At 38.0% G+C, this 14,409-nt stretch overlaps 1 protein-coding gene across 1 annotated transcript in view; it reads right to left on the bottom strand.

Annotated features, from left to right (window-relative positions):
* BTBD7 (BTB domain containing 7) overlaps window positions 1–14,409 on the bottom strand; it is an 80,162-nt gene that overhangs the window by 49,549 nt on the left and 16,204 nt on the right. Inside the window, exons 2-3 of the mRNA XM_028098613.2 lie at window positions 3,538–3,725; window positions 1,739–2,818 (exon numbers count right to left, since the gene is read on the bottom strand). Coding sequence (XP_027954414.1) covers window positions 1,739–2,818; window positions 3,538–3,619 — 1,162 coding nt within the window. The 5' untranslated portion in view covers window positions 3,620–3,725. The remainder of the gene's footprint in view (window positions 1–1,738; window positions 2,819–3,537; window positions 3,726–14,409) is intronic.

Genomic DNA, 14,409 nt, shown 5'->3' with positions numbered 1-14,409 from the left:
GTTTTAAACTGATAAAAATATTTTAACATTTTAATTGTGGTAACAAAACTAAATTAGTACTATTACTAAAAAGATAATGGTAAAGTAAGATTTTAAAAGATCCTTTAGGTAACAGAAATCTCAACTTCTTTCACTCAGGTTTATCAGTGCTTTCTTCTGTATAATTCCTCTCATGTAATTTATTTTTTTCTAATTTTTATTGTTATGTTAATCACCATATATTACATAATTTGTTTTGGTGTATCACGTAATTTATTTCTTATTGTTATTAAGCTGGGGCTTTATTTCTCAAAGTCCTATTAATTTGCTGATTGAGCCATACAACACACATTTTTATTTTCAAGTTAGAAAAATGTGTGTAGCTTTCATTACTCCTTAGTTCATTAAATCTCTGTCTTTTGACCCAGCCATTAACATTTTCTTCTAATTGGCAACTTCTAATGTTCTTTCAGCAAATACTCATTAGCTAAATCCTCAATAATTTCATGTCATATAGCTTGTTTTCTTTTCAATATTTTATTTATTTGAGAGAGAGAGAGAGAGTGAAAGCAGGAACACAAGCAGGGGGAGTGGGAGAGGGAAAGGCAGGCCTCCTGCTGAGCGGGGAGCCCGATGTAGGGCTCGATTCCAGGACCCTGGGATCATGACCTGAGCCGAAGGCAGACGCCCAACCCCAACGACTGAGCCACCCAGGCGCCCCTAGCTTGTTTTCTTTTAAAATACGGCAAAGAATGCATTCTTTCAAGACCACAAATTCCTTTTGTTCCATGTGGAAGGTCTCTTTCCAGCTCTGAAATGTTAACATTCTAATGTTTACCAATAGATATATAATTCTTTTAATGTTACCTTCATGTATTCATTTGCCTATAATGCCAAAAATGTGCTTTCCTGACCTAAAAGTTTTAGTTTAGATTAAGTGAAGAAGGCTCCTGAGTCTAGCACTGACCGTGCCTTACACACTGTAGGCTGTTGCTGGGTATACAAATTGAATTTGAAAAGAAGATACAGAATATTTAAAAATTTAAATCAGGGGCGCCTGGGTGGCTCAGTTGTTAAGTGTCTGCTTTCAGCTCAGGTCATGATCCCGGAGTCCTGGGATTGAGCCCCACACCGGGCTTCCTGCCTCTCCCTCTCCCGCTCCCCCTGCTTGTGTTCCCTCTCTTGCTGTGTCTCTCTCTGTCAAATAAATAAATAAAATCTTAAAAAAATAAAAATAAAAATTTAAGTCAGAAACTGCCTAATTCTTTGATTCAAGTAAACTTGTATCCAAATGTGACTATTTTCATTTTTGGAATGACTTTTCATTCTTTTTCTAAACATTCAAGCATCAATAAGTTAATTAAGTATAAAAATGAGACTAAGTTACCCTAGGAGTCCTAGATCAAGAATAACCATGAAATCTGGGAAACGAGGCTAGTTGAAAGCTTGGGCGCTGACAGGGTGCAGGTGGTAGTTATATATTCCCACACCTATCATCTGACATTAGGGAATTAAGAGCCTCACATCTCATCTATTGCTCTTAGTCACTAGTTTTGAATGCTTGGTTTTAGCACTAAATGAACACCCACATTAATACTGACCCTCAATTCTTTCTCAGATTCCTTAACTATAGATTCAAAATAACCGACCCAGGCACATCCCAAACAGTGAAATCATATTGAACATATTGGCTGTGTTCTGAATTTGGAAGACAAATATGTAATTCGAGAAATCAAAATTAAAAACCAGAATTTCATACCTTGTGCAAGCATGTTAAATTCCAAGAAGAGTGCTATGTGGTAAAGTTCCATGGCTTCTTCTGCCCTGGTCATGCTTGGCTTCCCTGCGACGAGAGCCTGAACTTCACTGAGACTCCCCACCGAGGGGCTACAGTGCAAAACAGAGAGGTCCACCACATCAGTATACATACAGTGTAATATAACTTTCGCATATTTTTTTGGTATAATGGACTCATCTAATATAATTCTTGTGGGAGTCCTCAAAGTTCGGTCTGTGATTTCTTCACCAGTCCGTATCCTCCTTTGTAATAAATTCCGAAAAAATGGGGACCGTGCTGAAATAATAGCCTTGTGAGCTTTGAGCTCTTCATCTAAACAGTTCTGATTTCCACCAAAAGCTTCAACCAGTTCAGAGTCTGAAGAAAAACTAAGGACGACATCATAATAACACATGTAATCAAAAAGTCCACGCATATCTACATCAAGGGAATTCGGTGTTCCAAATTCTTCACTAAGCTGAACGAGGATATCAACATTTTGAAACCTTGAGTCCTCCATTCCAAACTCTCCTGTATAAAGGTAGTGTAGCAAAGCAGAAAACATGGGCATGTCTATACCAGCTGTATTGATGTCCATAACAATCTCTGCCCCATACTCCGGTGAGGAAGAAAGCAGTGTTTTAAAGAACGGACACCTCGCTGCCAAAATGGCACGATGAACAGGAAAACAAGTTTCTTGAAATATTAAGTCTACATCGGTACAATACTTGTACTCATAAAGATCGGCCATATCTTTCTGCAATGTCCGAGCTTCTGGTCTAGCCAAACTGGCTTGTAGAGAAAGCTCCTTTAAGGCTGAAGTTCCCTCATATTCCTCCACTAAAGCATTAACATCTCTAACATCCCACCCAGAGAGGAGTTCTCGCATCTGCTTGGCGTGATCGGCAGACCTATTAGATTTTCGACGCTTAATAAACTTCTTTTTGAGGGTGGCAAGGCCAGAGGTTCTCTTTTTTTTGTCTTGTGGTTTCTCATGGCCATGGTCAAGGCTATATAATTTTGATTCACAACCATAGCCTTGCTGAGAATAGGATGATGTCCCTAAGAAGGAAATCAAACAAATGAAAATTTGTTTCTTTGTTCTTAACATTCATTTTCAATCTTCATTTTAACACATATTTCATGCTAAAAATTTTTACAGATATTCCTGAACCATTCAAATAAAATTGACTTTTGTTTCTATAAAGGAAGTTATTAAAAAGTTCAAATAGTTTACTTCTATATTAAATAAGGAATAGAGACTAACAGAGTAGATTATTATTTACTTGACAAAATGCTTTTGGTTCTCTGGCTATCAAAAACCAGGTATCACAGATTTTAATCAAGGATTTTTAGGAAACGAGAGTTAAGCAGATTTGTAAATTAAGAATACTACTTGTATGTAATTGTGAAATGTTTTTTTTCTTCTTCTTCTTAACTATACCAAGGCTGCTTTGCATTGGGGAAAATAAATGGACCAGGATGCAAGAAGCTTGTATTCCACTATTTTTACACCAATGAAGATTGCCAGGTTTCTGAGGGCAACTGGCAATTATGGTTAAGACACCAAAGAAAGGGTTAAAAGTGCTATAGCAGCTTGGTCAGGATAAAATCATACAAGATAGATTTACATTTGTTGGGAAAAAACCTAGATGTTGCAGGATTATTATCTATAATAACTTTTCCACAGTTCAATTCTCTTTTCAGCCAAAAAGACCACTGAAAACACAATTCTATTTATACCCACAAAAGAAAATGAAATTAGAAAAACTGAAAGTTACCTATAAAAGTCTGTTGGGCTTGAGAATTTCCCCCTACCCTCGGGGAACATGAATGAGGATAGTTAGATGCATTAGCACCCATTTTCTTCAGTCACTCAGGCATTCCATCTGCTGGTTCTTCAGAGTATAATCCCAGAGGCCTTTACGAACTTTCAACCCTGGATCCAGCAGCCTCCTTTCATCCATTTCTTGGTATGAAACAAAAATAATTTTATTCATTTTTTCAAATGTATTTCAAATTGCACAGTAAAAAAAAAAAGCAAGCTAGTGAAAACTGCTTTTATTTGCAAATGACATGCTGTCAAATTCACATGTAAAAATTTCGGAAAATGTAAACAAATAGTTAAACTTGAATTATGAATCAGTGGTAGCTGCAATTTTGAGCCATAAAATGTACCAATTATATACTTTCTAAGGCAGTGAAAAGTAACAAATCAGACTAATTTAAATATATAATTATGGAAAGAGTATTTCAAATTACAGGGAAAAGTATTTAGAGACTAAAAAATTTTTCATTTTTTTTTCTTACTCCTTTAGAGGCAACCATCAGTCATTATAATCTAACATTCTAAGCAATTTGTAAACATTGAAGAGGTTGGTGGGAGGGATGGGGTGGCTGGGTGATGGACACTGGGGAGGGTATGTGCTATGGTGAGCACTGTGAATTGTGTAAGACTGATGAATCACAGACCTGTACCCCTGAAATAAATAATTATATGTTAATTAAAAAAATGTGGAAAAAAAACCACACTGAAGAGGTTGATACTAGAGGTGGTCCTCAGGAAGCCCTGAAATAAAAATACTGCCTTCTATTACCTGATATTATGACTTAACATGGACAGGGCAGTACCAGTAAGAGATAATTTTAACAATTACAGAATAAATTCCACACCATGGAACCCTAACTCTCAGAGCTGCCGGCTGAAGATATATGCACAAAGAGAAGACACTCTAAGATTAGAGAACAGGGTTAATAGGAATACTGTATCTGTATAGCATCTGGATATATAAAATTTATCTGACTAAAAGGGATAATGGTTTAAGAGAAAACACTATTTTTTTTTTTAAAGATTTTATTTATTTATTTGACAGAGAGAGACACAGCAAGAAAGGAAACACAAGCAGGGGGAGTGGGAGAGGGATAAGCAGGCTTCCCGTGGAGCACGGAGCCGGATGCGATATGGGGCTCAATCCCAGGACCCTGGGATCATGCCCCTAGCCGAAGGCAGACGCTTAACGACTGAGCCACCGAGGTGCCCCGAGAAAACACAATTTAAAATCTATTATTGGAATTGTTACAAAACCAACCAGGAGGTAATCTAGCCTCATAATGAAGGATGAAGTGTTTTAACAAATAATAAACACACACACCCCAAATCACAAAAAATACGCTAGAAAACAGAACTGTGTCAAGATTCTTGGAATTTATTTTCATCTCTGTTACTGACACAGCATGACCTTAGGAATTCAAGTTTAAGAAAATCACTGTTAACATCCGTGCTTCCTTCAATCTTTTTCCATTAAATATATGAGAATTTAAGCATAAAATCATCTACCCTTAATGTTCAAGACTGGGAACCTTCTACAAACTGGATAATATGCCAAGTGACAGTTACTTCAAATCACACACTCACACAAGCCAATTTTTAGTTGAAATTCACCTACCTACCAAGGAAAACACAGCATGTTAGACTTTTTACTCCAGGTGCCTGCTATTGAAGTCAGAAAGGCTATGGGTAGACAGGGATTTGACAGTGCATTCTGTAAGAACCACCCAGCAAGGAACCCAGAGTTTAATTTACTATTTTGTAAACATTAAACGGTCAAGAAAATTACTTCCTCCAGCAAAGTTAGTTTTTTTTTTTAAGTTTGGTGCTTAATGTAAGTAAATTCAGTTTTCTATTCTTAAATACTAGAAATGTAGAAAAGGCTGCTTTTTTGGGTAATTTTGAACACTGTCAATTTAAAAAAGATTTTTATCATTGAAGTATAGTTGACATTAAATGTTGTCAATTTTATAAAATGGAAATTAAATCTGCCTGTGTTAATTTCAGTTCAAACTTAAGAAATAGAAACTCTAATAAATCTTAGTTTTCAAATTGAGCTCCTTAAAAGCTTTAAGGTTCTATCAGGTACTTTCAGTGGTTCTTTAGAAAAAACTAGGGTCCTAGAAGCCAAGTTTGTGGCCTCATTTACAGGGCAAATCCTTTTCTCTCACTGAAGATTTGTAGATAAAACACAAAAACAGGGGTGCCTGGGTGGCTCAGTCGTTAAGCATCTGCCTTCAGCTCAGGTCATGATTCCAGTGTCCTGGGATCGAGCACCGCATCGAGCCCACATCGGGCTCCCTGCTCGGCGGGAAGACTGCTTCTCCCTCCTCCACTCCCCCTGCTTGTATTCCCTCTTTCCCCGTCTCTCTCTCTTTCTCTGTCAAATAAATAACTAAAATCTTAAAAACAAAACAAAACAAAACACAAAAACAGCACAGAGAATTCTTTTTCAAATTTGAAACATATTAAGAAGAATGCAGATAAAAATGAAAGTCTTTACCAAAATGAGAGACAAAAAGATTAAAAAGATGAGCTTTGAATCTGGAAGTAATGGATGGTAAACAGTGCTGGTAAAGTGTCCCCCTTATGGTAGGTCTCTTCTCATTTCCTTCTTTACTCATTCCTGAAGTTACATATTGCTTCATTTGTTTTGTTTGCTTTTAATTTTTTTTTTTTGAAAGAGAGAGTGTGCAGGCAAGCAGGGGGAAGGAGAGAATCTCCAACAGACTCCCTGCTGAGCATGGAGCCCAACGTGGGGCTTGATCCCATGACCGTGAGATCATGACCTGAGCCAAAATCAAGAGAACACTTAACTGAATGAGCCAACCAGGTGCCCCCGTTTGCTTTTAAATTTTTAAAACCTGCAGAGCAAACTCACTAACAGCACAAAGTATACTGCTGAAACAAAACAAGAATGGTGCCATGTTTCCAGATGAAGAAAAATCAGGGTCCACAGTAGTGGACAGAGTTCCTACTCTGTCACATTGTACGAAGTGTGCACGTACACATAGGAGAATCATTTTCATCTGAAAATTCTGCAGGATTGGTAGGAACACTCTTACCCTGGTCTATCTGAAATTTAAACCTTGTCAAAAAATGCCTTTTTTTCTTTTTCCTTTCTTCTTTTTTTCAAAAAGCTCAACTTTATGGTGAGCATAATTAGATATTCTAAAGCAAACATACAAAGGTACAAAACATCATCAGCCCCACTGGAGACACAAGACCACCTAGCAAACACTAGGGAAGTCACAGGCTGAGATAAAGATGCTTGGCCAACCGCCATTGTAATTAGCACCACAGGGAGAGCTGGGGTCTCACCCTGGAGAGGTGACTTGAAATAAAATGTCTTTGGGACTTAGGGACAGAGTCTCTTCCTGGTAGCTCCTATTCAAAGGGAATCCCCTTCAAGATGAACTAATTTGGGTGACATTCATATTTTCTACTGGAGCTCTAATACTAAAATAAACATAGGTCTTGGAAAGACTTAGTGGGAGAGATTTTTCAGGATCAGATATAACTCTTAAGTCCACCCTGTGTCCCCTGTTTCAAATCCTGGGGTAATCCTGACTGTGCAGTTATAGTACTAAAACCCTATTTCTCAAAATTCTCAGGGAACACTTTTATTTATTAAGTAACCAAAACCCTATGCCATATGGAACACAGTATTATGTTATTTAGTTCTTAATCTAACCCACTGCCTTTAGATGCTGGAAATGAGAATAAGTCACAGTTAAAACTCTCAGGGATGTTTTCATTCTAGGCAAGCTCCGTCTGTCTCCTACATAAAACAGGATGAAATCCAATTTTTGGATGTTATGGCAGGAAAAGAAAGGAAAAGAGAGGGCCCACAAGATGCAAATGGCCCTCGAAAGTGGATTTTTTTCTAGAATCATCATTCTGGGGGAGCTCCCTCTGTTAATAGTCTATATGACCAATCTCAATCAAATGATCTAACTGGCTTAAAACAAGCTTCAGTGATTGCAGCGACCCAACTGAAGGGGAAAAATGATACTGAAGGTAACAGAATTAACAATCCCATGAGAATATTTTTAGAAAAAAAATCAAACCTCTCTGCCTTCCAAAAAACCCTAGACTAGCATTTCCAAAGAGTTTCCCCAAAGTTTGGAAAATGCAGGATGAAACAAAAACTGATAGGTCTCTTTACATACAGAATGTTTTGGCATCTTTAAAGTGCTAAGGTGCATTATGAACCTCCAGGAGGAAGTATTCAGCATGATCTAAAGGAGCCCCTTTGCCCCACAGAGCATTAAAGGAATGTGCTTGTATGATACACTTTGGAAAACCTTGACCTTTGCCATAAAAACACTTTTTACTGCTTTACGCAGTAGAGAACAATGGGCATCAAGTGACCTGGGATAGAGTACATCCGTCACTAATGTACCACTTACATGGGGTAAGTCACATTTAACTTCTATGAATCTCTGAAACTGAGATGTATGGTCTCAGCATCTGTAAAATAAAAAAGTTGATATAGGGTACCTACAATTCATTGAAGTTGTATGACTTATTGGTTTGGAAAATGAGGATGGGGAAGGGAGTTATTTCTATATTAAATCTTAGTGTACAGAGGGGAAAAAAGGCAATTGGATTTTGGGTTTTAAACACATGTTTTCTCCTTAGTCTGATTATTAGCTATGGTTATAGAAGGACAGGAATGTGGGGGCATATGTGAATATGAAAAACAATTCATAATGAAAGAGAAATGCAAAACTTCACTCCTGTCAAATCTAAGGTGACCAGATAATGTACCATCACACCAGAATGCTTGAGGGTGAAAAGGGGTACAAACCAGATGGGATGCCAGAACATATACAGCCTGGGTCTAGTGGGGCCAAGTGGGATGAACAGCCACCCTTAGAGCCAAATCTCACACTTCCAGAGTTAGAAATAAGACGTTTAAAAAGAAAACAAACAAAAACCAAAAATTTCCTAAAACTTAAGTTAGAATACTAAGACTTATGTAGACCTCATTCCCCAAGCATATTTTATCTAACATAACAACTCACATTTATTGAGGTTTTACTATGTTCCAGACTCTGTTCTCAGAACTTCGCATGTAATAACCCATATAATCTCCCCAGTAACTTTTTACTAATGAGGCTTAGAGATTAATAACTTGCCCAAGATTAAGTGAAAGAACCAGGATTACTTTGTAAATCTTCAATTCTATCCCTGGATACATTTTAAGAAAAACAAAACAAAAGGGGCGGCTGGGTGGCTCAGTCGTCAAGCGTCTGCCTTTGGCTAGTCCTGGGATGGAGCCCCACATGGGGCTCCCTGCTCGGGGGGAAGCCTGCTTCTCCCTCTCCCACTCCCCCTGCTTGTGTTCCCTCTCTCGCTGTCTCTCTCTCTCTGTCAAATAAATAAATAAAATCTTTTTTTTTAAAGATTTTATTTATTCATTCATGAGAGACAGAGGGAGAGAGAGAGAGAGAGAGAGAAGCAGAGGGAGAAGCAGGCTCCCAAGGAGCAGGGAGCCCGATGCAGGACTCGATCCCAGGACCCTGGGATCATGACCTGAGCCGAAGGCAGACGCTCAACCATCTGAGCCACCCAGGCGCCCTAAATAAATAAAATCTTAAAAAAAACAAAACAAAAGGTAACTGTGAACAGTTAAGTCAGAAGCAGAATCAGCAGTAGACCCTTGCTGTTTGAAGATCTCTTCAAAAAGGTGAGACCAGGTTCAGAAAGCCACCAACTAGGCTTATACGTGTCCTCTGGGGCCATCTAACACAGAGGCAGATGACCTCCACAAAACCCACTCGTTCCAGTGACAAAGAACAACAGTGTTTATAGCAGCAGCTTATTAAAGAAAGGCAAAATTATGTTCCACTGAACATATTTATTAAGGCAGAGAAGCCAGAGTGATGGAGCTAGAAAGGGCCTTCAATTTTCTTTTGGTCAACCTTGTTTTTGAAATTATAACCTCATGGAATGGGAGAAAATATTTGCATATCATACACTGATAAGAGATTAATATCCAGAATACACAGAGAATTCCTACAACTCAACAACCAAAAAAAACAAACCGATTGAAAAAATGGGAAAAGGTCTTACATAGACATTTCTCCAAAGAAGATATATAGATCGCCAAATAAGCACATGAAAACACATCACCAATCATCACGGAAATGCAAATCAAAACCACAATGAGATACCACCTCACTCCTATTAGGATGGCAATTATCAATAAAACAGAAAATAAGTGTTGGCAAGGATGCAGAAATTGGAACTTTTGTGTACACTTGTGGTGGGAATATAAAATGGAAAAGGCCACTGTGAAAAACAGTATGGAAGTTCCTAAAAAAATTAAAATCAGATTTACCACATGATACAGCAGTTTCACTTCTGGCTATACACCCAAAAGAACTAAAAGCAGGGTTTCAAGACATGTACACTGATGTTCAGAGTAGCATTATTCCCAGTAGCTAAAATGTGGAAGCAACCCAAAAGTCCATCAACAAATGGATGAATAAGCAAAATGTGGTATATACATATGACGGAATATTATTCAGCAGATGAATAAGCAAAGTGTGGTATGTTACTATGGGATATTATTCAGCCTTAAATTAAAAAGGAAGGAAATTCTGATATACGCTTCAACACAGAAGAACCTTGAAGACATTATGCTAAGTGAAATAAGTCAGTTAAAGAAGACAGATATTGTATGATTCCCTTTATATGAGGTACTCAGGGTAGTCAAAATCAAAGAGACATAAGTAGAATGATAGTTGTCAGGGGCTGGGAGGAGGGAGAGTATGGGGAGTCAGTGTTTAATGGGTCTAGAGTTTCAGCTGGGGAAGATGAAAGAGTTCTGAAGACAGATGGTACAATACAAATATATGTGATACCACTGAACGTACAGTTAAAAATGGTCAGGATGGTAAATTTTATATGTATATGTATTATACGTTTTACATATTCTACCACAATTAAAAAAAAATTACAAGCATTGCCATCAAAAAATTACTGTCATCAAAAAACATGTATTTTTGAAGCTTTATGGCTAAGGTTCAGAACTGACTTATCTAAAGAAATTTCTTTTCCAGGTTAAAGTAAAATAGATTAGTTATTATTTTATTTCTCTTCAAACATCAGAGAATTCATTTGAAAAAAATTAAGACAGGCAAAATCCATTTCAGGAATGTCTCATTGTATCAACCATTAATAAAATATATACAAATATTTCAATGTCAAATGAAATAAACAGTATTTCATAAAATTATATTTGCCAGAAATAATGTAGTACACTTTAATTTTATATTTAGAAAAAATATTATTTGCACTCTTTTAATTTACACATTTCTGATTTTAAACTGTATCATGAAAAATTCTAAAAATATACAAAAGGTAAATAGTATACTGAGCCCTCAAGCCTGTATCACTCAGATCCCAGAATTATCAAAATTGTTTTGGCTTATATTTATTTTTTTTTTAAAGATTTTACTTATTTATTTGACAGAGAGGGACACAGCGAGAGAGGTAACACAAGCAGGGGAAGTGGGAGAGGGAGAAGCAGGCTTCCCCCAGAGCAGGGAGCCCGATGCGAGGCTTGATCCCAGGACCCAGAACCCAGGGATCATGACCTGAGCCGAAGGCAGACACTTAATGACTGAGCCACCCAGGCGCCCCTGGCTTATATTGAAATGCTTAAATTTGATGTGTAAGGCCTATGGGTAGAATTTAAATGTTTGTTAAAAGCTTCTTATAGAAATAAAAATCTGAAGAGATATATGTACATTATGATTATAATTATCCCAACTATTGACTACTATCAGCCAGCCAGTCTTTTTTTTTTTAAGATTTTATTTATGTATTTGACAGAGAGAGACACAGCGAGAGAGAGAGCACAAGCAGGGGGAGTGGGAGAGGGAGAAGCAGGCTTCCCACCGAGCAGGGAGCCCAATGTGGGGCTTGATCCCAAAGCATAGATCCCAGGCAGTCTTAAGCAGTGTACATGAATTAATCCTTCAAATTTCTCAATCATGTGAGCTGTAGGTCTAATTATTATTTCCACTTTGCACAGGAAAAACTGGGAGGTCAGCAAAATGAGGCATGGAAAGCTTAGTTACTTACCCAATGTCACAGAGCTAGTAAGTTGCAGAACCAGGCTTGGCATTCAGGCTCTTTTATCTATGAATGATGTTATCTTTGCAAATTTTTTTCCCCTAAATGTTTGGAGGAAAAATTTCCAGAGCAGACAAATATAGTTCCATTCCAGAAATGGGAAGTGAGTACACACCTGACAGTGTTACTTTTGGCGCTTAAAAGGCTCTCTCATATAAAGCAAAAAATGACTTAACTGAAAAGGTAGCTTATGAAATCAGAGCAAAAGTGCCTTTCTGAATATTTATAGCTAGACTGCGTGTTCCTTGATGGCAGGACGACACTTGTTTATGCTTGATCAACCATGCATCCAACCCATCCAATTCTGAGCACCTGCTGTGTTCAAGGTACTTTGATAGGCCCTGGGAATACAGCAGTGATTACACACCGAATAGGAGGATTTCTCATGAAATTAAAAGAAAGGCTACTGTTCTGGCTTCCTAGTTTAGAGCCAGACCTTTAAGAATTAATAGGAGTGCATCAAGTAAAAAAGGAAAGATCATTCAAGGTAGGAAAAAAGGGATGAATAAAGGGGAAAAACTCCAGTCCCAGTCAGTGTCCACTCCCAGTTCTCACAGCCCCGTACCTCTATAATCTGCTAATACTGCAGCGTAATTACATTTCCACCGAACTGTACGCTTCCCAAGGGTATGCACTCAGATGCTTTATCTTTTTTACCATCCACCACAGATCACAAAGTAGACACAACATTTGAGTAATAAATGTTAACTATTATCAGGAACATTGATAAATAATGTATCTAAGGCCTAAGAAGTACATATGTTTAAATGTGTAGGTAGGGGTTGGATCAAAAAGCCTCAAATTCCACACTGAAGTGTTGAGCCTTTATTCAGAACACAATGGGGGAACTACTGGAACAAAGCATAGAATAGTAGGAGGGAAGCACACTTAACATTTGCTTTAAAAGATTACTAGATGGTCTGAAGGCAGAAGATACTCGATGCAGGAAGACTTATTGGAGCATTTTTGCTATAGTCCTGAAAGTGTTAATAAGGATCTGACTTTCCTAATCCCTAAAATGAGGACGCTATCACCTACTTCACATTAAGAATTAAATAAGATAATATGGGCTGGCAGTGGAAAGCAGAAGTAGCCCATCACAAGGGTTTTCATGAGAAGCCTCGTCTTGCACCAGGTCCGACCTGGCCTGAATGAGATGCATCTTAGAGATGTTGAGGTATTCTGAAATACTCAGTTTCTAGATATTTAAAGCTGAGGCCAATTCCTGGCAAGAGGTGGGTAAAGGACCCATGTGGCAGCACAGTGAAGATGTGAATAAGCAACTTACTCTGCATCCTTTACCTCAGAGCTCCTATTCAAAATGCTTCATCCAGACCTAAAAACCTCAGAATAGGAGGCTCCTAAATGGAAAAATGGGAATACAGGGCTGAAAAGGTTTGGAAGCCTGACTCCCAGTTCCTGGGCTTTTGCTTATCCCATTTGTCTGGGCCTCTGGCAGTACTAACTGACACCTGGTGGGGCAGCCTGGGCCAGGATAGTGACATCCACAGCAACCACAGAAGGAGATGTGTGGGCCCAGGCATCCCTGACACCCAAGGCTTTGCTGCCTTCTCCTAGCAGCTATATTCCCCAAACTGAGGTAGCTCTTAAAGGAATAAGAAAAATTTTCTCCAACAGCTAGGAAAAAGGGCCTGTAAGCCAAGGGTGGAAATGATTATGAGGCCCTCCACGAAAGATTACAGAACTGCCCAATCAACCGTCTTATAAGATAATGGTGCCACTGGAACTTTTGTGTTCATGACAGGAAGACTAGTTTTGAGCCAAGCACACAATATTTGAGTGAATAAATAAAATCGCTGTTCTAATCGGGGACAACTGTTTTTACTGTTAGCTTTGTGGTGTATAAAAAAGTAGCTCTGAATGATTCAGAGAAGGAAATGAGAAATCTGAGTCTAGATTTGAGTTTATAAAGGATTTGCAGAGAAACAGAGCTGAAACCAGACAATATATTCGAAGCAACTGAATTTAAAGAAAAAACACAGAATTTCTCATAATCTCCATTCAAAGCCAAAAACTCACATTTTTTGAAAACCAACTTATGAAAATGTTAAACAAAAAAAATTAAGGATGTATTTCTTGTTCATGAGTTTCTGTGGGCTCCAGTGGTAGTGTTGGGAGATACGAAAACATGCTGAGTGAGCCTGACAGTAAGCCTGCACATGGGAGCAGAATATAAAACAAAACAGAAATATGAATACACTCATAGGTATCCTCATCAAAGGCAGTCTTCTAAAGGACATCAAATTCCAAACTACCGGATCATCAAGGAAACAGTCATGTGAACAGTCCCACGAATTATTCAAGTTGTTATAAATGGGAAGATAATAAATAGTTTAGAAGTTATCAATAATTCTGTACTAAAATTTTATTTTTCCTCAATGGCTCAGACTAAGACAGTCCAAGTAAATATGGGAGAAAACCCCATTACTTTAAATTTTCAGTGAAAAGGGGTAGCAAGCTATCTATAATGGGGCATTAATAAGGGCCACTCCATTCTGAAACTTACAGAATCTTTGTTGGCATGACAAACGAAGAGTGTTCCTCCTAAATTTCTTCTGAAGTCCATTGTTAGAAAGAATCTTGTATACCAGAGGTGCTAGTAAAAGAAGTGGGTTTGGGGCGCCTTGGGTGGCTCAGTTGGTTAAGCGACAGC

The sequence above is a fragment of the Eumetopias jubatus genome, unplaced genomic scaffold (assembly GCF_037043125.1).
Source record: "Eumetopias jubatus isolate StellerSeaLion01/CBP00866 unplaced genomic scaffold, mEumJub1_p1.0 scaffold_7, whole genome shotgun sequence".
Lineage (NCBI taxonomy): Eukaryota > Metazoa > Chordata > Mammalia > Carnivora > Otariidae > Eumetopias > Eumetopias jubatus.
This window is presented reverse-complemented; position numbering and strand designations above follow the sequence as displayed.